This window comes from Podarcis melisellensis (assembly GCF_964234715.1).
Source record: "Podarcis melisellensis genome assembly, chromosome: 4".
Classification (NCBI taxonomy): Eukaryota; Metazoa; Chordata; class Lepidosauria; order Squamata; family Lacertidae; genus Podarcis; species Podarcis melisellensis.
In genome coordinates this window covers 71,166,322-71,192,866 of record NC_138531.1, presented here as the reverse complement: position 1 = coordinate 71,192,866, position 26,545 = coordinate 71,166,322, and the positions used below count along the sequence as shown (strand labels likewise).

At 42.9% G+C, this 26,545-nt stretch overlaps 1 protein-coding gene across 2 annotated transcripts; it reads left to right on the top strand.

Annotated features, from left to right (window-relative positions):
* The first annotated feature begins 2,427 nt into the window (after positions 1–2,427).
* On the top strand, positions 2,428–24,755 carry TMEM45A (transmembrane protein 45A). 2 transcript variants are annotated; one of them, XM_081908670.1, is made up of 6 exons: positions 2,428–2,767; positions 12,925–13,117; positions 18,623–18,835; positions 19,810–19,994; positions 21,625–21,770; positions 23,251–24,755. In XM_081908670.1, the coding sequence occupies exons 2-6, from the start codon at positions 12,931–12,933 to the stop codon at positions 23,342–23,344; spliced, it is 825 nt and encodes a 274-aa protein (XP_081764796.1). In that variant the 5' UTR covers positions 2,428–2,767; positions 12,925–12,930; the 3' UTR covers positions 23,345–24,755. The 2 variants fall into 2 exon arrangements, with proteins under 2 accessions (XP_081764796.1, XP_081764795.1); XM_081908669.1 differs by having other exon boundaries at positions 12,922–13,117.
* The last annotated feature ends 1,790 nt before the right edge of the window (positions 24,756–26,545 follow it).

The window sequence follows — 26,545 nt, the reverse complement described above, 5'->3', positions numbered from 1 at the left end:
ATCTCCTCTGCTGTTTATTTCAGTCCTGGAGGTGCTACTGAACACGATCAGAAACGACCAGTTGACACAGGGAATTGTGGTCGGAGAGAAACAATATAAACTGAAAGCTTTCGCAGACGACTTGGTATTAACATTACAGGAGCCAGCCTCTAGTACTAAAAGAGCGTTAGAATTAATTTCTGATTTTGGTCGGGTGGCGGGATTCAAGCTGAATAAACAAAAAACTAAAGTTTTAGCAAAAAACTTGACAACGATTGAAATAGAGGAGTTCAGGAAAGAAACAGAACTAAATGTGGTTAAAAAAGTAAAGTACCTAGGGGTCCATTTGACCTCCAAAAATTTGAATTTATTTAAGGACAACTATGAGAAATGTTGGTCAGAGATAAAAAGAGATCTGGAAACATGGTCAAGATTAAAACTTTCCTTGTTGGGCAGAATAGCTGCCATAAAGATGAATGTATTGCCGAAAATGCTATTTTTGTTTCAGTCCCTCCAGGTCGTGGATAAGGTGGAATGTTTTGGAAAATGGCAGAGGGATTTATCTAAATTTGTCTGGCAGGGCAAAAAGCCCCGAATAAAGTTTAAAATACTAACAGATGCGAAAGAAAGAGGGGGGTTTGCCCTGCCGGACTTGAGGTTATATTACGAAGCTGCAGCCCTCTGCTGGTTGAAGGATTGGATCTTATTGGAGAACACCGATGTCCTTGACCTGGAGGGATTTGATAATGCTTTTGGGTGGCATGCATATTTGTGGTATGACAAGGTTAAAGTTCATAAATTGTTCAAAAACCATATTGTCAGAAGGGCAATTTTCATGGTCTGGTCAAAATACAAAGACTTATTGGAGAGTAAAACTCCGAGGTGGCTCTCACCGATGGAGGCCAAAGCACGTAAAAGACTCAATATGGAGGCCCACTGGCCTAAATATTGGGAAATAATTGAAAAAATTGGAGATAAATGGAGGTTACAGAGTATGGAAAAGTTAAAAAACAAGGTGCGAGACTGGTTGCATTATGCTCAAATTCAGGAAGTTTTTAAAGCAGACAAAAAAGTGGGTTTTCAGGAGGAAAAATCGAAACTAGAAACAGAGTTGCTTGAGCCAAAATCCAAGCTAATTTCGAGAATGTATAACTTGCTGCTTAAATGGAACACACAGGATGAGATTGTCAAATCCTCTATGATAAAGTGGGCACAGGATTTGGGGCATAACATTATGTTTGAAGACTGGGAAAGGTTATGGAACACCGGAATGAAATTCACGGCATGTACTGCCTTGAAGGAAAACATTATGAAAATGATATACCGGTGGTACATGACCCCAGTCAAGCTTGCAAAGATATATCACCTGTCTGACAATAAATGCTGGAAATGTAAGGAAGAGGAAGGGACATTTTTACACCTCTGGTGGACCTGCCCGAAAGTGAAGGCCTTCTGGGAAATGATACATAATGAACTAAAAAAGGTGCTGAGATTCACCTTACCTAAGAAACCGGAGGCCTTCCTTCTGGGCATGGTAGACCAGAGGATGGTCAAGAAAGATAGAATTTTCTTTATGTACGCTACTACAGCAGCGAGGATTCTGTTGGCAAAGCACTGGAAGACACAAAATCTACCCACATTGGAAGAATGGCAGACGCAGCTGATGGACTATATGGAGTTGGCTGAAATGACTGGCAGAATTCGAGACTCGGGAGAAGAAGAAACGGAGGAAGTTTGGAAAAATTTTAAGGACTATTTGAAAAAGCATTATAAGTTGTATGAATGTTAAAAAATGCTCCTTTCTAGGAAGGTATAGCTTCAGTATCGGCAAATTTCTGAATTGATAAATAAGACACTATAAGACAGAAGCGAGGTAACGAAATATTTTTATTGTGTGGAAATTAAAAATTAATGCAATTGTATCGAAATGTTTACATCAGATAACACGATAAAATGGAAGATATATTGTTATGTACAAAACAAGTCAACAAATTGCTGAGGTTTTGGTTACACAGGGAATGCAGTGCTCGGGAGATGGGGGAAGTCCATTGGATTCATGGAAGTATGTATTTGAAAGTGGAAATTTGTTTATTAAAAACCTAATAAAATATTTATAAAAAAAAAAAACAAAAAGTGCCCACAACGAGGGAGGAGGGAGAGAACATCTTCGCTTGACTTTTGGTAGGAGAGCACCCCTCGTTTTCTCCTCACAAGGCAGTAGTCCTCCGTGATTCCCAGTCGGGCCAGTGGGCGCCAGTTGTGCCCATCTCGCCTATGGGACAGTCTCTCCCCTTCCCTGCCTTTGGCACCTCCCCTCGGTGCCACATCACTGCAGCCCCTGAGGCACTGCTCCTCTTACCCCAGCAGAGGGCGGCTGAGGGAGGCGGGGAACTCTCTCGCAGACGGACGCCTCCTCCAGCCCATCGGCAGGCGAGAGGGGGCAGAAGGGGCCAATGGGAAGCGGCTGGGGAGGCGGGCGCGGAGGAGAGAGGGAGAAGGCGCCGGCTTGATTGTCCCCGCGGCGCCACTGGCCCGAAGAGGCGCATCTCTGGGCAGCGGGAGGAGGCGGGATGGGAGCGGGGAGGAGCCGCCGCGCGGATGCATCTTTCCCGGACGACGATCGCCTCCAGCCTTTCGGAGCTGCTGCGGAGGAGGGATGAGGTCACCCACACGTCCGCATCCTTGAAAGTCGCCGGAGCGCCGCGGGTTAAATGATTCTCAGAAGTTCCCAATTGGGACAATAAGGATCATTTTGCAAAAAAAGTTGCAAAGAAGCAGACCAAGTTCGGTAAGCCTTAGCCCTTGTAATTGCGTGGTTCTCCCTCCCCCGTTTCCACAGATTTGAGGGAGTGGATCTCTCCCGTCTGCTCCGGAGTGGATCTCTCCCATCTGCTCCGGAGTGGATCTCTCCCGTCTGCTCGCTGACTGATCCTGAGCACGTTCACGCCGCAAAAGTCTCCCTTCTTGAGTTTAGCGCTACTCGGGCAGTTCTGTGCTTACCTGGGAATAACTGGATTCCCCTGGAGTTCTGAGTAGGAAAAGCATTTATATATGATTTGCAGCGACGTCGACGCACGTCTTTGAGCATCTCTCGCTGGAAACTTTCCGCTCAAGCCTTTCTCACATTCTAGCGGGACGTTCTCCTGCGCAAGTCCCGTCGGAATGAATGTTAAACGCCTTTCTCGCACCTTGGGCGCAGTTGTTTGTTGGGGACTGTGCAGGAGAACTTCCCTCAGGCTGCTGTCTTTTTTTTCTGTGGCTCCTGGAAAGTCCACTCCCTTCCCCGCTACACCGGAGTTTGCGGAATCAAGGGAGAGTGGTGTATACTAACTATAGAATAGTTTTTTTTTCATATTTGCTGTTATTTGGCCTGCCTTCTATTCTTTATATATTGTGGGGCTTGGTGGGAAACACTCAGTGTGCCTAAATAAATAGGGAAACTTGTTGAAGATTAACTAACGTGTTTTAGTTGCTCCTTTGCCTTCAAGACCAGTATGGGTTTTGTTTTTTTTCAACAACAGCAACAAGGATGTGATCTAACCAAATCATTATTCTGGTAGCACTGCAGAATATTTTCAGCATGAGTCAAGTGTTGATGGCAACTGATCTATGTGTAAATATAATACAGCATGTCACAGAATATTAGATACAGGTCTATAGCTTGCTTGTTCCTTTATATGCTAGCCTGGGTTGTTATGACACACAGGAATGCTCCCAGTAATTGGAAACACCTTTTTCTGATTGAAAATATGACCCCAAAATATTATCGCCCCGCAATAGGATATTTCAGCATAGTTTTGTTGTTACTGTTATTAAATCTTAACCCATAAAGCATGCTTTCTATATCAAAGGTGATTCTGCAAACCAATGTTTCCCCTATTGAAGTTCATAAAAGTAAGTCATGGAAGTCGAGAAAAAGCTGCTACAACTTAGTTCCCTAAGACAGAATCGTCCCTGCCAAAGCCAGGCTGCCCAATGTGATTCAGATATTCCAGGTGGTAGAGAAAATGGTGAACAAAGTAACATGAAAGATGGCTGTCCAGCTCAATGGATTAATTAATGCGAGTACTAAGTAATGTAGACCTTCTGGGTCAAGTCCTTGTTATCTACACCAGCCCCTAAGGAATGCTGTTGCATATTTTGCTGTGGTGAATAATAGAATTGTGGAAGGGATCTTTCAGTTCATCTGCTCCAGGTGTGGGCAGCTGCATAATGGTGGCTTGGGGGCGTAGCCAGGATTTATGTTGTGGGTGCAGGATTTATGTTGGGGTGTGTGTGCAGAACCAAGCTAACTGCAGTGTGATTGTTCAGTTAGTAAAGTATTCTTATTTATTTATTTGAATGGGGTGGGCAGCTGCTTGGGGGTGACATGCAAAATCTACCCCAGAGTTTCTGCAGATCAAGGATTCTTAAAGCTTTTCAGCATGTGTGTAGGGGGCCATTTTGTTGTTGCCATTGTTAAACTAATGGGAATAAGAAACCCCTTGCCAATCTACTGAAAATTGCTGAGATATCACCAATTGATGTAGATTTGTCTTCTGCTGGCCCATGTCTAGCTGAACCAATCCGCTGCTTAAGGCAGGTTCAACAAGACAGGATATGCTACTGGGCAATGCAAGGGACTTCTTATTCTCTCTTCAAGTTCTGGAACAGATTAAATAAGTTCTTGTTAACTAAGCCCATTTATCATCTCCAATACAAGGACACCCCCCCCCCTCGCGATGCATAAGCAGCTCTCCAGCCATAATGTGCCACATGCTACAATTCCCCCTACTGGGGGCACCAAGTCTCTTACTCCATTCTAGATTTCTCTAGCTAGCGCTGATGGGAATGGAGATAGTTTGCTTCAGTTGCAGGCTAGTACTTCATACCCAACAGAGTTCCATGTGGTAGAAGATGAAGAATGAAGTGATGGCTCTGTGCAAGAAGTCAAATTTTCGCAAGAAGTAAACCTTCCCATTGCCTTTTTCAAGAGAGTCATTACATGCCTCTCATGTGTTAATATTTGGTTACCTTAGGTCTTACTCCTCTGTCATCAGAGGCACATGTGGCTCCTGTCAAGCAACCCAGCCTCTTGCAAATTTCAACATTTGTTTAAAAAGCTTGCAGTGTGCCTCCTTCCAGTGTATCTGGTAAGTGTGCACGGGCAGACTATCGTTTTCCGCCTTTGCAACAGCAATGAAACGAGAGAAATTGCCAACAGTGGACTCTTGAGCAAGGTAACCCCGCAAAGAAAAAGAAAAAGAAAGAGCCGGGGTGGATTTGATTGAAATCTAATCGATTTAAATCACTAGTCAGTAAGACATGATTTAAATCATATTTTTTTTACAGAAAGACTCATACTTGCTAGTATAATCTTAATATTTACAACCATTTTTGGAATAATAAATTTTCAGACTAGTTTTTACAGTTATATAAAAAATTACTGATTTGGTTATACTATTAGAAATACATAGACAGATAATTATGAAATTATTGCTTATATTTGGACAACTTTTCTGCTGCTGGAAGGAGAAAAATAATCATTTCCTTAATAACAACAATTTATTTAACTAAAACAATAACATTATAGCATATGTATCCATGTTTGTTAACTGATGTGGTTAAACAATTTTTTAAAAAAAGAAAAAACACACCTTAGACTGAGTTTTAGCACACATGAAAAAGTTAAAACAAATTTTTATTCCCTGATGAATAGCCTTTGGACTATAATGTAACTTAAATAGAAAACTATCTTTAGAAAGATTTTTCCTCCAAAAGCATTTTATTTTAAAAATCCAATTTAAATCCAAAAACAAAATCCGATTTAAATTTAAAAAATCATTTTATTTTTTTTAAAAATAATCATTTCTTTTTGTCCACCCTGGAAAAGGCATTGAAACTCAGCTGCACACAAGTGGAGGTTAATGAAATAAAACAAATAGTTCTCTTTAACTGCTGATCAACAACAACAACAACAACAATTTATTATTTATATCCCGCCCATCTGGCTAGGTTTCCCCAGCCACTCTGGGCAGCTTCCAAAAAAGTATTAAAATACAGTAGTCTATTAAACATTAAAAGCTTCCCTAAAGAGGGCTGCCTTCAGATGTCTTCTAAAAGTCTGGTAGTTCTCTTTCACATCTGGTGGGAGGGTGTTCCACAGGGCAGGTGCCACTACCGAAAAGCCCCTCTGCCTGGTTCCTTGTAATTTGGCTTCTTGCAATGAGGGAACCGCCAGAAGGCCCTTGCAGCTGGACCTTAGTGTCCGGGCAGAACGATGGGGGTAGAGATGCTCCTTCAGGTATACTGGGTCGAGGCCATTTAGGGCTCTAAAGGTCAGCACCAACACTTTGAATTGTGCTCGGAGACATACTGGGAGCCAATGTAGGTCCTTCTACACCAGTGTTATGTGGTCTCGGCGGCTGCTCCCAGTCACCAGTCTAGCTGCCGCATTCTGGATTAGTTGTAGTTTCTGGGTCACCTTCAAAGGTAGCCCCATGTAGAGCACATTGCAGTAGTCCAGGGCACACCTTATTCTCTATACCAGTCCTTTCGGAATTCCCAATACTAAGGGAAAGCCAGAAATTATAGACAAAACCTCAATGGCACAAACCTAAATACCCTGAGAAGCAGCATCCAGATAGGTTCCAGAATCCCATGGAGAATACCATGTCCCACCCCAAGGAAACTGAATACAATAAGGTTGGGGTCATCTTCAATATTTGTTCACCTGTTACAGGACGCAACCATGGATTGCTGGTCCTGAATGTGATAAAACATGGATACAGAATTCCTATCGACACCCCAATGCTTCCCTGCATTTCCTCCCAGTGGTCCTAGTCCTCAAACAGAATGAGTCTTGTCCCACCACAGGGATGTAGTCAGGACAGAGGTGAGAGACCTTTTCCAGCTGACAGCCACAGTCCCTTCCGGGGGCCATGTGCAGATGGTGTGGGGGGCTAGAGGCAAAAGTGAGTGGAGCAATAAATGCTAATTTTACATTTTGCACAGTAGGCTAGTTTCTGCACACACACACACACACACACTCCTTTGTATTCTCTATGCAGGCAAGCAGGAGACATTATCGGAATTCAGCTTGTCAAAAGCATTTGAGAAAGGTGGAAAGCCTGGCTTGGGAGAGAAGGTATGGTTTGGGGAGAATCCCAAGGGCCAAACGGAGAGACATGGAGGGCCGCATTTGGCTGGTGGGCTCAGGGTTCCCCACTCTTGTCCTAGGTAATATAAAGATCAGTCCACGCAACAACTCTGAAGGACAAGCCAGTATGATCATAAAATAATTGGGAATTCTGCTGAGAAATACTACCTAACTTAAGATCACTTGGTGAATTTCTTGCTGATCAGAGTTCTAGCTCATTCTTTTAACCACTGCCCTACCCCGCTTCCTGATTTCAGTGAATAGGGATTGTGAAACATTATGCACAGTGACAAGAGATTGTTCCAGTGTTTGATGTGCCCTTGAGTTTGGAGACAAGTCAAACATTCATAAATATATTTTCCCAAAAATAGTGTATCTTTTTCTTCTAAGGAAAGGTTACTGTAAAATATATGTTTCACAGTAACCTTTTATCAGTGGTGTTAGAAGAAACACACACACTATTTTTAGATAAAGGTAAAGGTACCCCTGCCCGTACGGGCCAGTCGTGTCCGACTCTAGGGTTGTGCGCTCATCTAACTTAAGAGGCCGGGAGCCAGCGCTGTCCGAAGACACTTCCGGGTCACGTGGCCAGCGTGACGAAGCTGCTCTGGCGAGCCAGCACCAGCGCAGCACACGGAAACGCCGTTTAGATAGATAACATTTATTTGTCAGAAGACAATATTATTCCATACAATATTTTTTCCCCATTCAGTTTTGGCTCCATATCTAAGAGGAAAGTTATTTCAAAACAAAACCCCTCATTATTTCTGTTCTACAGTGATTTAACACAGCACATTCTGTTTTTAAAGCTGCCTGTACCGTAAGGTTCTGCCAATATTTACAAACCTGCTTGGATAGCCAGAAAATGAGAAGGAAAGTCTGAGAGACTTACTGGAGTCATCAGTTCCTTAAAAAGCACTTTTGTTGTCTGCCATTTTGAGTCTGACATCTTCTAAGGTTTATTGCAAGGTCTTTTAATGCCATAAACAAAGCTGGCACAGAAAAGGAACAAAGGGCACATATTACACCTTATAACTTGTGCTATCAGTTTGATTCTTCCAGAGACTGGTGACCACAACATTTCCTTCAGATTGCTTGCATACACTTTCTCTCCTTCTGGCCCACAAATTTTGGCTGTTTCTGTGCCGGCACCCATTGCAGCCTTTGACACTTTACTTTCTACCTCATTGTTTCTTCTTGCACACTACAGGCTGAGACTTGTGACTTGTATCAGTGGCATGGTACATAGTAAGAGGACAATTGTGGGGTTCTATCAGGGAACTGCCATCGGAGCCAGAGGTGGAGGCAAGGCTCCCAAGCGATGCTGGAGAAGGGCCCAGCAGGCAACTCATCGGCTGGGGAAGGAAATCAGCGTAACATCAGGGATAAAGGGGGATAAAGGGGGGCAGATGGGGGAATCGGTGAGGGGGCTCCAGAACTCCTCGCTGGAGACCAGCGGGGGGAGCACGGGTCCTCCGCTGCCCACACCCACCCTGCGCAGAAGACTTCCGCGCAGGGAGAGTAGGCGGAGACTTGGCGTCAAAGAACTTATTTGCTGGAAGAGGTTCAAGAAATGCCCACTGACGGATTCTGCTAGTGGCTGAAACAGCCACGAAGTGTAGGGCTGTCCAGACAGAAAATGTTTAACCAGGAAACCTAGCCAAGAGTGGCGGCAACCTACGCACGAGCAACCCCTATAACCATTACAGGTTCCTTTTTAGGCTGCCCAGTCTGCTGGATATGGGAAGAGGAGGGTCATGGTGATAATGTGAGGCTACCTATTTGATCACCAGTTGTTCACCATTGCATAGATGAGTGTTGAGAGGCCCTAATCCAGGTGCTCTACCTAATCAGGTGATAACTGGGGAAAGGGCTCTAGTAGTAGTGGTCCCCTGCTTAATAACGATTTATTTAACTAAAACAATAACATTATAGCATATGTATCCATGTTTGTTAACTGATGTGGTTAAACGATTTTTTATATATATATATAAAAAACTTAGACTGAGTTTTAGCGCACATGAAACAGTTAAAACAAATCCTTATTTCCTGATGAATAGCCTTTGGACTATAATGTAACTTAAATAGAAAACTATCTTTAGAAAGATTTTTCCTCCAAAAGCATTTTATTTTAAAAATCTGATTTAAATAAAAAAAAACTGATTTAAATTTAAAAAAAATCATTTTTTTTTGCATTATTATTTTTTAAATCATTGATTTTTATCCACCCTGCTCCCTTCTGAGTAGACACATATAGGACTGCGCTGCATGGCTGCAATGTTCTGCACATGTATCTAGAAGTTAGACTTACTTTCGAGTAAACATGCCTAAGATTACACCAACAGTCTTTTTGGGAGCAGGAAAAGCATGAACGTTGATCTTGTGATTTGTGCATGTTTATAAGCAAAATGGAATTTATCTCAACATTTTTACCAGATTCTTATTCCTTCTTGAGCCCCATGTTTTTGTTTACTAAACATTGCAATAATGTGCTGTTGTTCGTTTGAATTCATTGTAACTCTAGTCATTATTATTTATTATGGTTGCTAATTGCCTTGGTGATATCTCAAAGCGACTTGCAAGATGCTTAAAGCACAGAATGACTTATCAAATATTTAACATCCAAATGCCATTGAACAGGCACAAAAAGAAAACGTCAAAATGACTAAAGGTGTTCATCATTCATAACTGCTTCCTGAATACAAGCTGTTTGTAGGCTCAGTGTACATCAACTGGCTACCTTTGATGTGTTGGCACAGGGGGCAGCTTTCCTGCCTAGTCTGTGCACCTGCAGTGCCTATTGTGACAAAGAATAAACTCAGTGGCATTCAGAGAGATCAAAAACCAAGGGAAGGAGAGCTAGCTAGCAGAAAGAAAAGAAAAGAAAAACATTGCTACATATAAAGACAACAGTAAATACAGTCAAACCTCGGATCCTGAACGTCTCCATTTTGGAACGTTTTGGCTCCTGAATGCTGAAAACCCAGAAGTAAGTGTTCCAGTATTTGAACATTTTTCGGAAGCTGAACGTCCGACGCGGCTTCTGCTTGAGTGCAGGAAGCTCCTGCGACCAATCAGAAGCTGTGCCTCTGTTGTTGAACATTTCAGAAGCCGAACTGGCTTCTGGAACAAATTATGTTCAACAACCAAGGTTTGACGGTATATTAATCATGCAGACAGGCTTTGAAGTGTTCCCATTTCAACCTTCCAAATAAATGCCATTTGTGACTCAGGGATGGGGACCTCAGACTCGGGAGTCATATGCAACCTATCTGTCAAATGCCCTCGAAATTCCCCAAGCCTCACAAACTTTCATGAGTCACACCCCTCAACTGTTTTGCTTTGCACCCTCGCTGAGTGTTTTTTGCCTAGCTGGAATGTGTCCTTGAATGCTAATAATGCTTCTTCCTTGGCTGGAGAGAGAATAGAGAAAGGTATGTGAAAGTGAAGAAACCAACCTGTTGCCTACTTTTGTGGCCTACTTTTGCCTCTGACCATGTCCACCTGTGATGGGAGGGCATCCAAACTGGAATGTGGGAACATGCACATCTTTTGGAGCTGAACATGCACACCCTTATATTTTAGATTTTTAGCTTACCGCTTCCCCAATGGGAAGGGGAAAACTCAAGTAAACAAATCAGTGAGTTTCTTCTAGTTTAACTAGTTTCCTCCCAGCCTTCTTCAGCTAACACCTGGACCCAAAGACCAGCTCAAACAGAGAGGCCTCATGCACCTTCTGAAAAGTGTGCTAGGTTGGACTTCCACAAATGTAAAGTAGAGAGGAATTGGTAAATGGGGTTTGCAGCAAATGCAGCAGAGGGTTTCAAGTTGTTGGAAGTAGGAATTTCCTTTCCTCAAGTAAAATGGTGCCTGTTAGTTTTATGTTGTTGACGTTTCTGTGGTTATCACAAGGTGAACATATATAAAATGGCTGTGGCGTCACCGCAGCAAATATTCCCTTTCAATTTAATCTTGGTTATAGTGAGGAGTGCCTTTGAACTTTGCTACTAATCTCCCCACTCTCCCTGCTTCAGATAAATCTGCAAATGTGTTCCTGGGCTAAAATAGTAAACTAACAAGGATATATTTCTATTTTTTGCTATTCTGGGTATCTACTGACAGGAAGAAGAAGAAAAGCGTAACCATTCAAAGCAAACCTAGATTTGAACCTTACAGAGTGTATTTTGGGTATGACTATTCAAACCTGACCAAAGAAAATATTTGTTAAAGAGAAGGAATATATATCCTACATCAGCTTCCCCTTCAATTAATCAAAATCAACGCAAATCTGAGGTCCCCCACCCATCAAAAGCCTGCCCCCAACAATAATCCTAGCTACACCCACACTCAGGAGGGAGACTTATAGAAGGTTGGGGAACTGACAGAAAGTACTACCTTGTTTCAGAACCAAAGCTTTAAGACCTAAGCTGTAACACCTCAGTGTTTATTTTAAGGTACAGAAGCAAATATAAGTTGCACATTTATCATCTTGTTTAGAAGCCTGTAACTACCACTGAATTTTACATATATATGCTTCTTGAAATAATTCCATCTCCTGGTGCATCTCTTGTTTTATTAATATTGTTGTAAAATAAAATCTTTTTCTTGTTTAACTTCCCCATGTCTCCAAGTGCAAACGTTTTCTTTTAAAAAAGCAAAAATTAGCCAGTCGTGTGAGAGGGTATATCACACAATTGTTTTTCAGTAGAGAAATTTGAATCTGGGTGATGAATCAGCTGCTGTTGTATTCCGCCATAAGATAAATATTCATTTGCTTAGCTTTTCTTTTTTGCATGTTGCCTCTAAATATTGCCTCTTTGGTCTACCAGCAACTTTGCTGTGGGCGCTGCCTTTTCATAGGGACAATGGGTCCAACTATCAGGGTCAAGGGTAAATAGCTAGCGGCCATAAAGCAATAAAAGCGGGGGGAAATGCTGATTTTGAGCCTGACAATCTTCGTTAAATATTAACACTCAACCTGCATGTTCACAGACACTTTAATTGCATTTACTTTCCATTTAACAAGCCATTTCCATGTTGTAACAATTTTCAAGGGCCTGCTCAGTTCATTAGAAGCTTTAGGCCGCAGTCCAAAACACAGTTAGAGAACAGGGGGGGGGGGAGGAGCTTAATGGAGCTGAGGGGGGGCACCACAGCATCCACAGCCCTGCTGCTTATAGCAGCTAAAGGTGGTGGGGCAGGCAAATAGCTGCACCAGCCTAGGGCTTTCTGTAGGCCAGTCGAGACTGACAAGGGCTGTGGCTATGAAAATAAAATACAAAACCGAGCCTGGTACAAAGGGAATTTGGATCGCAGCGTTGAGGAGGGGTGGAAAAGAATCTGGAACCAGACTGTTTCAATGAGAAGTGCATATGCACATATCTTTTAATACAAGCTGAGATTGCAGGGGGTTGGAGTAGGGGTTCCCTTCCAGCTCTACAATTCTATTATTCTAAGGGTGGAGAACCTGTGGCTCTCCAGATGTTCTAGGACTTGCAGGCTAGCACTGGTTATGCTGACTTGGGCTGGTGAGAGTAGGAGACCCAGTTGCATCTGGTTCTCCACCCCTGCTCTAAAGGAGAGCTCAGATCTTCTAAGCATTCTAACACTAGGCTCCTCGCCATCTCCAAGGCTGCATCTGTCCAACATAATGAGGATCCATGTGACAAGCAAATGTTGTAAAGCCACCTCCTGCAGGAATATGTTTATATGCAGACTGAAACTTAGATTAGAGCTGCAAGTTATGGGTTTCTTCCAAGAACGCTTTACTAAAGAACACTCTTTGACCGTATCTTTTTGTGCAATAGGAAAAGATGGCAAATTTTAAAGGTCATGCACTTCCTGGGAGTTTCTTCCTTATCTTTGGCCTGTGGTGGTCTGTGAAATATCCACTGAAGTACCTCTGTCGAAGGAAAAAGAAGGCTTCCATTGGTTCCAAGGCAGGATTTCATCGCTTAGAAATAGCAGAAGGCATAGCCAAAGCCTCCTTTGCCCTTATTGGTAAGTTGAATTTCTTTAGCATTTAAAAATGGTTGCGATTGAGGATGTTTGGGTCTTCATGAATAACAATACAAACCATGATTATTTTTGAAACAATATGCATTAATGGTAAAACAAATTGTAGTGTGGTTTCTGTCATAGCTCAGTGGCAAAACATCTTTTTTCTGTGTAGAAGGTCCCATGTTCAAAGTGAGCTTCCCTGGGGAGAGCATTCCATGAGTGGAGGGCTTCCACAGAAATGGCCCATTCTCATATTTCTGCCCACCAGACCTCACTGTTATTCTAAAGCACCAATGCGGCAGCAAGCAAAGGCTATAGCAGCCAGGTCTGCTGTTTGTGGCTGGAAAGCCAAACAGGAAGTTTGTGACTGTTGCCATGGGAACAAAGGGGCAGTCCATTCTGTACTGAGCACCGGATGTTAGCTCAGTGGGTTTGTCATATGACCTGTGCTGGAAGTACATGGGCGGAGTTTATTCTAACTGCTGATGAGTGCAGACATGTTTTCTCTGTACTGAAGTAAAAGACAGGAATAAAAGATGTAAATAGATTTCTGTCTGCTTCTTTCCCCTCCCTGGGGACACCAAAGGGGAGAGAGGAGCAGTTGGTGTGTTTTCCTCACAGCCTGAGGAAAATCGCCGGAACGGACCTCGCGTATGTTTTATCCTGCCGGGAGTCGCCGGAGGGAGGTCTAAGGAATTCAGCCGGTGCCTGAACAGATAGGCACATACCTCAAGACGAGCAGAGAATTCCAACAGTGGTAGCAGACGATGGTTGCTGTTTTCATCGACCTCTGCATCAAGAAGTGGCCTCCATGGAAGCCTGAGGTGAGAAGGCTGATTCTCTGCAGCCAGAAGCTGACCAGAGGAATCTGAAAGCCAAGCAACGGAGCCCAGGTATGAGATTTTCGGGCTTAGAAGAGTGAATGCAGATTGAGTTATTCTCTGCTTCACGGGGAGCAGCGTTTGGGTAAAACAGCTCCAGTCAAAAGAGAAACCGCATTCCAAACATTCCTGTGGTTTCCTGTTCAAGGAAAAGGAATGCTGTTGCTTAGCAACAAAGGCCATGCCTCAGAGAGGAGAAGTGAAAGTTAAAATGGAATGTTTTGTCTTCAGAGTCTGAAGAGCTCTTGGAAATTTCCAATGCAGCCAGCGTTCAGAGCTGCCAGGTGGCACAGAGTGTAAACAAGCCAGCTATTGGATTTTAGAGGCTTGTGTTTGAGAGTCAATGCAAGGACTCAAAATGGATGCCAAGAGGGGGGGAGGCCTGCCTACTCCAGACCTCCTGACCAGTGACAATTATGCATCTTGGTCTATTAAGATGAAGGCCCTGCTGCAGAATCAGAGACTGTTTGGGGTGATTGAAAACCCCATTCCAGCAGCACCAACGCGTGCTTGGGAGTCACAGGATGTGAAGGCCAGAACTGCTATAATTCTGTGCGTGTCAGATTCGCAGTTGATCCACATACAAGATTTACTGCACGCGAAAGATGTTTGGGACACGCTGAGAAGGACACATCAGAGAGATGCAGGTTCTTCAGCGTTGCTGTATTTTGAGAAGCTGACCAACCTGAGGCTTGCGCCTGATGGAGATGTTCAAGCGCACCTGACGGAAATGAAATTTCTGCGTCAACAGATGGTGGAACGCAATTTCCGTCTGCAGGAGGAAGTGTTTTGCTTCATGGTGATCAACAGCCTGAATCGGACTTACAAAACAGTCGCCAGTCAGCTGGGGTCTCTCCCAGCAGCGGATTTGACTTCGGAGAGGGTCTTTGCCGTGGTTCTGAATGAACATGACAGACTTGCCACCCTGGAAGTCAAGGACAAGGGGAGCAAAGAACGGAGTTCTAACGCCCCCACTGCTGTTGCTACTGGAGGAGATGCTGTAGCTTTAAACGTTGTCCGATGCTACAATTGTGACCAAACTGGGCATCTTCAGCGGTACTGCAAGAAGCCACGTAAGAACAGAGGAGCTAAGGCGAGCTCCGCAAAGTCTGAGGCGTCAGACAAAGGTCACACCAAGCCAAAGGCAAAGACTGCAAAGGCTTTGATGTCGCTAAGAGCCACACCAGAAGTGGGGAATTCTTTCGTTTTGGATACTGGAGCCACAGTTCACATGACAGGACACAGAGGACTATTTTCAACGTTTAAGAAGCAAAGCTTCGCTGTGCAACTAGCCAACGGTCAAGAGCTGGAAGCGACCGGGATTGGAACTGTGTATCTTAAAAGTCTGAACTTGACTATAAGCAATGTTTATTTGGTTCCAGAGTTGAAGTACAATCTGCTCAGCGTTTCGCAGATTGCCAAGAAGGGACTAAAACTGTCCTATGATGATGAGAAATGCGAGATCTACAAAGATGGAGAGTTGTATCTTTCTGCCAAAGAGAAAGATGGACTGTATTTGTTGACTTTTGATCAAAGTGATTACATGGAATGTAATTCTTGTGATTCTAACATGATTTCTTTTGCAGGTGTAGCTGAGAAGAACACCAAGCAGGTCACCTCGAGGGTCGACAAGGCATTTCAGCGGGTGTATGCTGATGTGATTGGTCCTCTAGCGCCTTCTAGAGGCAATGCAAAATATTACCTAATATGTGTTGATTCTTTTACAGGTTTTGTCTGGCTTTATCTTTTGGAGAGACCGAAAGAAGCCTTAGAAAGGTTTAAAGAGTTTTGTGACAAGGTTAAAAACATGCATGATGCTGACATAGATTGTCTTTGCACAGATGAGAAGCCAATTTTTCTTTTACAGGAGTTCCAGAGGTTCCTGAAGAAGAAAGGGATAAGACACAAAACTGCTAGTTCTGAAGAAGCTTGGAACAAATGTGTTTGTGTTAGGGTGAACAAAGAATTGCAAAAGGGAATGGAAGCGCAATTGCTTAGTTCACATCTGCCACATGAGTACTGGGCTGAGTCGCTAATGTCATATTGTTACACGTGGTTGAGAAAGTTTTCAAAAGAGTTGGGAAGTTCTCCTTTTGAGAAACTGTTCCACAGAAAACCTTCTGTTGCCCATTTCAAAGTTTTTGGGTCTCATGTGAGGACAGAAGCTCCAGGTGGAGTAAAGAATGCCAGAGGCATTTTTGTGGGTTATGAAAAGGGTCTCTACAGAGTAATTTTGTCTAAATCTGGAAAGGTGATTCTCACAAAATTTCTAGAGAGTGCTCCTGAACAGGAGAGAGTGATTGTTAACACATTTCCCACAGGTGATGATGATTCTGATGATGATGATGATGAGTTTGATCTTATTGAGTTCAGTAGTACTGATGATGACAGCGATAGCTCAGACAGCTCAGTTGTCACGGTCATTGAGAGGAAATCTCAGATAATGACTAGACCCTCAGAAGAGGAGGATGAACCACTGATTAAGCTTAGTACTGGTTCTCCAGAGAGTTCAGAGGCTGAACCAGAAAGTAGAGAAGAGCAGCACCTCTTACGTAGGTCTGAGAGAGCAACGAAGAGTGTACCACCCAAGAGGTATTCACAAGAGTTTGCTAACTTAGCTGTTGCTGTTGTAAACGACCAAGGTCAAATTGAAGCTGTGTCTGAGTCAGAGACAAAGGCACAACAGAGAGTTGCTAACCAAGGTAATGCAGAAGCACTCATTCCTTGGAAGTCACACAACCAGAGAGGTACATTGGTAAAACCAGTGGCGGGTAGTTCCAAGGGTGGAACTGAAACAACAGGGGAATGTTATAAGTATAACAACTGTTTGTTTTCTTCTCTGGATGACGCTTTGCTCGCAGCACGCATTGATACTTTAGGGGGAGTATGTTATTCTAAAGCACCAATGCGGCAGCAAGCAAAGGCTATAGCAGCCAGGTCTGCTGTTTGTGGCTGGAAAGCCAAACAGGAAGTTTGTGACTGTTGCCATGGGAACAAAGGGGCAGTCCATTCTGTACTGAGCACCGGATGTTAGCTCAGTGGGTTTGTCATATGACCTGTGCTGGAAGTACATGGGCGGAGTTTATTCTAACTGCTGATGAGTGCAGACATGTTTTCTCTGTACTGAAGTAAAAGACAGGAATAAAAGATGTAAATAGATTTCTGTCTGCTTCTTTCCCCTCCCTGGGGACACCAAAGGGGAGAGAGGAGCAGTTGGTGTGTTTTCCTCACAGCCTGAGGAAAATCGCCGGAACGGACCTCGCGTATGTTTTATCCTGCCGGGAGTCGCCGGAGGGAGGTCTAAGGAATTCAGCCGGTGCCTGAACAGATAGGCACATACCTCAAGACGGGCTAGAATTCCAACACTCACATGGAGGAGGTACACAAAGAAAGGACTCGTATGATGATGACACGGAGTCAGGATGCTGTCGGTGGCTCCTGGCTGGTTGCCCAGGAAAGTATAAAGACAAGGGAAAGTTTCTTACAGTCTTTCTTTATTGCAAACTCTACAGAGAGAGGCTATAGAACCCAGCCTCTTGGATAATGGCATTGTTCCAGTCTCTCCTAATGTCTCAGGGTGCCGCTAAGTGCCCTCTGTCTTTGAGCTCTTTGCTCTCCTACTTTTAAGGCTCACCGGGTTCTGGGAGATGGATGGTCTGGAATGTCTTCTAGGGACAACGTGTCAGCCAACTTCTGCTCTGGCTCTCCCATGATTTCCCCCTCATCTGCCTCTGAGCTGTGACCTCCCGCAAACCCCTGTTGTAAATCTATATTGTCTTCCTCTTCCTCCTCCCTGGATGAGGTCTCCACCATTCCTCCTCTGCCCAATCTCTGGGTTGGTTTATATGATGGTCCTTGAGGTATTACAGTCCTGAGCTATTTAAGGTTTTATAGGTCAAAACCAGCACTTTAAATTGAACCTGGATACTAATTGGCAGCCAGTGCAGTCGGGCCAAGATTGGTGTAATGTGCTCAAACTGTCTTCCCCTGGTGAACAACCTGGTCACTGAATTCTGCACCAGCTGAAGTTTCTGAACTGACTTCATCATGCTGCAATAATCTAACCTGGAAGTTACCACATCATAGACAACTGATGTTAGGCTACCCCTGTCCAGATAGGAGTGTAGGTGGGCCACCAGCCGAAGCTGTTGGAAGGCACTTTTTGCTACTGAGGCCACCTGAGCCTCAAACAACAGCAGTGGATCCAGCAGTATCCCCATCTGTGTACCCATTCCTTCAGAAGGAGTGGAACCCCATCAAGAGCAGGCAGCCTTCCATCCATCCAGTCTAGGGGACCACCCACTAACACTGCCCCCATCTTGTGTGGATTGAGCTTCAAGTTCATTGGCTCTCAACCAGTCCAGTTTCCTTTTGGGGTTCATAGTTGTGGTTCCAGATGCTTAATAGTGCTAAAGAAAGAAGATATAAAATGGAGTTGTGGGCAGTAGCATTGACTAGATCAAGAGGTATGCGTAAAGGACTGACCTGAATTTTCAGCTCTTGCAAAATAAGCAAGGAGAAAGGCTGCAATTACCACAGTGATGCTAAAAGGCTTTAACTAGTCTTTAATCAAGCAATTGAATAAGAAGGTTGTTGACACAGTCTGCCATTATTTCACACACAGGTATGATCGCCGAGCAGTTTGTTCCTGATGGGCCACATCTGAAGTTGTATAATTATGAAGAGAAACAATGGGATCACCTAATGAACTGGCAGCATGCAACCATGTATCTTTTCTATGGCATCTCAGGGATGGTAGACATTGTGGTGCACAGCACTAATGTGTTACCAGTAGCCTTGGACAGGTTGATGCTTTCGATTGCTGTTTTTGTGGAAGGTGAGTTGACTGTATCATACTGTTAATGGAGGAAAATCTTTTCTGCACTCTTAACACAAAAATGAGAAGACGAAAGGTTATCAATTAGAGCAGTGCTCTCCAACCTGGTGCCCAAACATAACACACTTATTGATGAGTGTGGCTCTCTGCTTTGAGTTAACAATATGTTTAGAACAGAAGCATGGACTTTAGGGTTGCCATATTTCCAAAATATTTTAAAAATAGGAAAGCACATATATGTACATGCATTTTCGTTTATGAAATGAAAATACTTCAGCATTTAATGCAAATTATGTATACAAATATAACAAGAACAATACCTTTGGGGGGACACAACCAATATTTTTGTCCACATTTTATCTATCTGTTTGCTGCTGGTGTTTTGTAAGCTGCCTTGTGTTGAGTCTTGCCCTTTAAAGCAGAGTATAAATCTTTCAGCAAATAAATAGAAGGAAAACGTGTACATCAAAACTTTCATAGTGGGGTTCACATTCGTACTTCCCCCTACTTCTGCCATAACTGTGGATTTGCGGGTGTCAAGCATATGGAGGGAAGATATAATTTTTTCGTCTCTTGCCCAAGTCCTGATAAAAATCGCTTCCCCACTGGACTGCTTTGCTCTGTGTTGCCAGTTAAAATAGTCCCCAACACCTATTATCAGTTACAGAGAGGGAGCATGAACCTGACATGGTTGCTAATTAGTATCCCATCTAGTTTCTATTTTGGCCCTGAGCACCACAGACTTGGGGAGTTCTGAGCTATCTCCCCTCTAGTATTCAAAGGAGGTGGGATACTGGATTCTCCCTACTGAAATTCTAGGTACCTGAGCACTTCTTGACTTTACTAGAATAATGCATGCATATACACACAGGTTACTTGAAACAAAACCAAAATATTACGGTTTGTAACAGAAATTTTGTTCAGTAAATTAATACGTGAAGCAAAAGTAGACCCTCTCATTTCTTTGTTACCAGGATTTCTCTTTTATTTCCACATCCACGGGCGACCTATGTTAGATTACCATGTTCATCAGTTACTTGTAGTGGCTGTCTTTGGAGGAGCTGCTTGCATCTTCTTGGAGGTCTTCTTCCGTGGCGTCATTGTTCTTGAGATGTTCCGAACAAGTCTTTGTATACTGCAGGGGAGCTGGTTCTGGCAGGTGAGTGAGTCTCTGTTTCCTGCCTTTGTAATCAGTTAATTCCCAGGAAAACTTTGATTTCAGGCCCAGCAGCAGCCAGCAATATCCTTAGGGAGATGATACCATTGCCCTGCCCCCCATAGTCTGGTGTTCCTCTAATTACCAGGCAGTCACCATTGAAATTGGAGCTGGTTATGTCACTCTGGGGCTTTGCGCTTTATTACATTGATGGCTGCCTGGTACTCAACAGAGGAAGGCTGCCACCACCTTCCTCTTCATTCATCACCTTCTGCTTTCTCATGCCTGCATTCAACAGAAACGTATTTAACTATTGCATTTATATCACACCTTTTCTCCAAGGAGCTCAAGGTGGTCCACATGGTTTTCCCCTCCTCATTTAATCCCCACAGCAACCCTTGTGAGGTTAGTTGGGCTGAGAGACAGTGAGTGGCCCAAGGTTACCCAGTGAGCTTCACAGCTATGGAGATTTGAACTGGGGTCTCTCAAGTCCTGGTCCTAACCACTACACCATGCCTCTGAGTCAGAGGAGGAGTCAGACCACCCAACCCAATAGGAAGCCTATAAATCAGGCCCCATGCCTGGTCCACTCTGCAACAGGGATCTGGCCTGTCTGAGATACTTGTGGGGAAAAAATGAAAGGCTGTAAAATGACACTCTTGGGGGAGCAGCCCGGAAGATGAGATTGAAAAATGGGAGGGCTGGTCCTTAGATGGATAAGTTTGGAGCTGTTCATTTGTCTTTCAAATACTGCACTGCAGATCAGACAGCTGCATTGTTTGTAACCAACCATTTCTCCTATTGAATAGAGGTGGCACAACAATGTACTCATTCTGGCAAACTTTCATATTTCTGGGATGGATTACCGTATATCTTGCCCCATTATTGAAGTCACTATTGCTTCAAAGCTCAGGGCAAGGGAGTTAAATGAAACTCTGAACTCTGCTGTTTTGTAAATCTTCTGTGTTTAGCTTTGTACATGCCACTTTGATATGAGTTCCGTAGGCGCAGTACTGTTGTTTGAGAGTATATATTATGACAAGGAAAACATCTAGGTAAAAAAGAGAAAAGGTGCAGAGTTTCTTTGACAAATGGAAGAGTTCACAACAGCAGACCAAGTTTCAGAAGGGAAGGCAGCTCTCCCATTTGCAGTGATTTCTATAAATAAGCTTAAATAAATATGTTCAGCACCATAGAATAATTCACCAATGCATTCTCTTCTCCAGGGTGTTCCTCTGTAGATTTGGGATTGAGACTTATCTTCTTTTACTTCTGCTTGTAAATTTCTATTTAAGAAGCATTTCAAAAATGTAACTGTGAAGTTACTTTCTTTGTGCTGGTGTTATTATAAAAATATAAGTGTGTGTCTTACATCTTTCAAAATATAGACCAATGATGCATCATTTTATAACAATTCTCTTTAAAATCATAACACAATGTGAATTTTAACCCCTTAGTCCACATATACTCTCACTGTTCCATCTGTATGTTATAACCAATTTTGTTTACCCATTTGACCATGCATTCTTTAATTACTGTAGTTCTTCTTCTGTTTCAAATTTCTACAAAACTTTATACATTTTTGCAATAACATATCCATCATCTGCCACATGTCCTTTTTTTGACACCACAGATTGGATTTGTACTTTATCCTCCAAGTGGGGGTCCAGAATGGAACCAAATGGACCACAATAATATCATGTTCATCACCATGTGCTATTGCTGGCATTATGCATTTGCACTTCTAATAATGGCTTTGAATTACACTGTAATCAGCTGGTAAGTAAATCCCGAAGAGCTTCATTTAACTTGCCACTAAATGCTAGAGCATTGTTCAACATAACAAAACTCTCAGCTATGCAAAATTGGCCACTCCAGTTCTGGAGGAGTGTGAAACTGCAATGGCCTCCATATGTCAGCCTGCAACCATTAGCACAACCCAAGTGGGCTTTGCTGTTTTCTCACAACCTTGGTAGGAAATAAGCAAAGTTCCTCTGTGTCATTTATGTAGCAGTGAACAATGTGCATTTCTTTTTCTTCAGAAAGAGGTAGCTGTCTGTTGAACTCTGTGAGGCTCTTTCCTGTAGTCTGTCTCTTCTCAAAGTTTAAGATCAGGGAAGATGCACGAATGTTTCCTCATGGGTCTATTTGAAATGCCAGCACCCAGCCCTAGAATATTATATGTTTGGGTTAAGAGAAATGCCATTGAAAAGGAAAGGAGTGGCAGAGTGGTGCCCCTCACTGGCCCTCAGTTGCATCACTACTGCCTACCAGGAGGTAGAGGGTGAGGGATTAGGTCAGAATGGTGGAAATGGACCAGCAAGGAGCACATGCATCCTAGCCTCACAACCCCCTCCCTCTCCCACTCTGCACCCTGTAAGCAGTAGTGACACAACTGACCAGAGATCAGGTGACTTCCAGCACCCATCACATTGTTGGAGGGTTATTTTCCTGCCTCTGCCAAGGGTTGAGGGACTCTGCTGAATGGCGCAGGTTGTTGTGGTACAGGAGGATTGAGGAGGGGACAGCTGACGATTGTGTAGAGGCACCATCCATGAGCACTTTAAAGTTTGACAAAACGTTGGTGAGTTGACTTGGGGTATACATTGCTGCTATGGTAATCGCGTATAAAATAGGCAGCTCCCCACTTGATTCCTACCCGGCTTAGAATATATGACAGGGACTTTGCAATTCATGTGCAAAGCACAAATACATATAAACAACTAAGGTAAGATTGCCAACTTCAATTAAAAATTATACGAAATGAAACATTTATTTTATTTTAATGAAAATTTCCAGTCTCTGATGTCACCAGATTATATTGGCCCACACCACAGGGAGAAAAGTCATTTAGTAATCAGCTGAGTGCCCTGAATGAGCTGATAATGGGGTTATTAACTATTTTACACAAATATCTTAAAAAGAACAAAGCTATATGTGAGTGTTTCGGAAGTGCCCTCTCTGCATGTAGATGATTTTGGGATGGATTTTGCTTTAAATGACCCTCAGATATTGTTGAAGGCAGCTCATTCATTTGTGCACTTGAGAAAACTCTTCTATATTTTAGAATAGTTGGATCTTGTAGATATATATGCCACTGTATCAGGATATATAATTGGAAAACAGTTAGACCAGGAATATAAGTTTCTCATTCAGAAAGGCTCTTCTGTTGTTTGATATCAAATAGGTGTTGATTTCCTGACACCTAACTGGGTGAACATGTAGCCCAAATGGTTCTGCTTTGTTTTCCCCTCTCCAGGATAGTTCGCACAAAACTAAAACAAACTCCATCCATGGAAATTGGATTATTGAAAACATCTGAGCGAGACCAGGAATCGGAAGATGAGATCTAATTCAGCACAAATGTTTTCTTAAGGTTTAGCACCTATTCTTTCCACTTCTGAATTGTAATGGCGTTGTTTATCACATCATTAAGACTCTGCATTAATTTATGAAACTTCCATTAGTGCATCGTTTATCCTTTGCTTGAAGTAGAAAGAGAATGTTTTGCTAATGAATAGGCTGGGGTGACATTGTCATGTGCAAATCAATCCAGACCATTATTATGGGGCTATTCTTTCATTGCTCTTGGGTAAACTGGGAGATTTCCACACGTTGCAATCAAATGCAACCCTGCTGTTGCATAAAACTGATTGTATACACCTGAAAACCAATCCAGTCATAAAATGTACGTATCTATTTTTAACTATAAAGAATAATTTGTTGTCTGTCCAAAGTATATCTTGCAAATTTATATTTTTCAAAGTTATTGCTTTGTTTATTATTATTTATTATCGAGTACGATCTAGTGCAAAAAAATAAGTTAGTGTCATGACTTAGGACACAATGGTATTCTTGAAATGCTGGATGATTGTAAGCACTATGTTAGACTTGTTACTTACCTTGTAGCAGAGTCCATTTATATAAATAAGGCATATATGTCTGCTGTATATCTTAGAGCCTTTGCTCTGAATTTATTCAGTGTGTAGTAGAGTTGGGTGAGAGGGTTCAAATCCCCACTTGACCATGAAACTTGACCGCACCTTGGAAAAGTCATTATGTGTCTGTGAGGCATGGGGAATATGAGGCCCTCCAGATGTTGTTGCACTCCATCTCCCATCAGCCACAGACAGTAAGGCCAATGATCATGTAGAATGGGAGTTGTAGTGCAGCGACCTCTGCAGAGCCACAGGTTCACTATCCCTATACTCAAAGCAAACAGTGATTACTGTTTGGGAGAGGGCTATGGCTGTGCTACCTCCCTCACTTGCAGATACCTCTTCCTGGAAGTAGTGCTCATTCCTTTTGAGTTTGCTTACTGGGAAAGCACCATTTAGAAGTATCCTTATTTGTGCCACGTTACTCAGTATGAAGCTATACTCAGGAAATACCGTATGACATAGCGTGCCTTTTAGCTTTCTTGTCAGTAAGTATATTATCGGCTGGGAATAGCGTATGTGGGACATAAAATGGCAAGTGTGTCTAGCAGATTTAATAGGATGTACATATGTTCTGTTTAGGAAATCCAACTTTAAATGACTCTTCTACCAATGGACAAGAGCATTTTGATTTCTACTTCATATGCACTTTCTAAACACCAAAAGTTATTGTTACAGCAATCTTTTGGTAGAGAAGAAGAAGAATTCTGTTTATCAAGTAATCAATGAAGGATCCTTCAGGCTAGTGCAGCTACTTAAAATTATGAATAATAACTTGGTTTTAAATGTTGAAATAAATTGTTCCAGTTTACGTTGAAACAAGCAACATTTGTAGTCTGGATTGTTTTTTTTACCCTTTTGTTAAGTTCCGTTGCTTAATCCACTTGCACTAAGGTTCTGGACATGTATCCTTCAGCCAGGTCCTTAAAATGGAGAGCCTCTGTTTTCAATGGGTATTTACTACCAAATATATGTGCATAGGATTTCAGTGTTAGATGCAGCGAAGTAAACTGCAAATTATGATTTTTATTTGAGGTGTGCAGTTGAGAATGGCTTGAGTCCACACACACATGGCTTAAGTCTTCTGCTTTTCCTATGTATATCCCTGTTACTCATCCACAGCAGTGGACAATGAGAAAATGCTTCCATGCTGTGTGTTTTGGCCCTTCAAAAACTATTTCTCCATCTTCCACAACCTTTTTTCCATGTGGGTCTGTCTGTACCTATGCTCATGTGACTTACACAGGAAGATTGCAAGAGCAAACATTACCTGCCCTTAGTTATCATGTTTCAAAATGAGCACAATGGAGCCTTGCTTTTTGGGTGTGTGGGAGAAGACTTCTATCTTAATTTGGTGGGTTTCTTTGGGTTTTTTTTAAAAAATATTGTTATTATTATTATCATCATCATCATCATCATCATCATCATCATCATCATAGAGTTGGAAGGGACCCTGATTGTCTTCTAGTCCAACCCCTGCAATGCAGGAATCTCAACCAAAAAAAATCTTCAAGCAACTTACATTTAAAAAAATAAACATACATACAATATGCCTTTAAAAAAATCACAGCATTAGCATTCTCATTCAAAGACCACAATTCATATGGATAGTGCTTTTTTTCTATTAAAAAAATGTTTAGGGGTACTCTCATTTTGACTCAAGAAAAATCATCATTTTATAGTTCAGATGGGGGGAAATAAATACAGTAAATGGACAAAAGTACAAAGAACATGCATTACACCAGGAAAGGAAATGAAGCCAGTGGTTGCGTCTTCATCGAAAGTTGATCAGTCTTAATGTATTTGTGGCCAACTTATTGTGGGGCAGACCACTTTAACTGCCACAGCCTTTGAAATATACTTGGAGTCGCGTAGTGATTTCGTGCTCTTTATTGCAGCTCGTGAAACAGTGAGTGAATTTCCCCCGAAACGTCTGGCTTTATATACATTATTTACACAATGGGTCCCATCTGATTGGCTGATTCTGCTTCCCTCCTGGACCCTGATTGGGCTGCTCCCACAGGCCAATCATTTGTTACATTCTGGGATCCTACCTGCCTAATAGGCTGATTTACTTCCTCCTGGGGCCTGATTAGGCTGCTCCTGCAGGTTGTTGCATTCTAAAATCCTACCAGCCTATTGTTCTAGGATCCAAGCTCAGAACACCCTTCCTCAAAGAATCATGGGAATGGTGGTTCATTGAAATACTGAGAATTCTCAGAGGTTCTCCCATTCCCTCTGAACTACAGACTCTCCTCCCTGCAAGAGAGGGGAGTGGTTGTGGGCGGGAGCCCGAGCTCCGCCCCTAGCAGGGGGCGTTAGCCCCCTGCCTTCACCTCACCTGGCTGGCGCCCACGCCCCTCAGCGGGCATCCAACCAGGTGCCTGAGGGGGGGCGTGTTCAGCAGCCTTTTGCTGCGGCGGCAGCCTTCGCCCGGCCTCATTCTTCGTCGTATTCTGTCCGATGCCTGCTTGGCGGGAGGCCATGGCACGACCCTCGGTGACATTAGGGGTGAGCCTATAGTTGGATCCACCTACTGATGAATAAACCCACTCGTTCAAATCCAATGCCTAAGCCAATACCTTTTCACTGCTGTAATCAATAAAGTTGTGGCCT

Bases quoted from the DNA above. Each gene is read 5' to 3' on its own strand.
- TMEM45A (XM_081908670.1), top strand. From the start codon at position 12,931: ATGGCAAATTTTAAAGGTCATGCACTTCCTGGGAGTTTCTTCCTTATC. The intron at 13,118-18,622 runs GTAAGTTGAATT...TTTCACACACAG, and splicing joins AGCCTCCTTTGCCCTTATTG to GTATGATCGCCGAGCAGTTT. The intron at 21,771-23,250 runs GTAAGTAAATCC...TCCCCTCTCCAG, and splicing joins AATTACACTGTAATCAGCTG to GATAGTTCGCACAAAACTAA.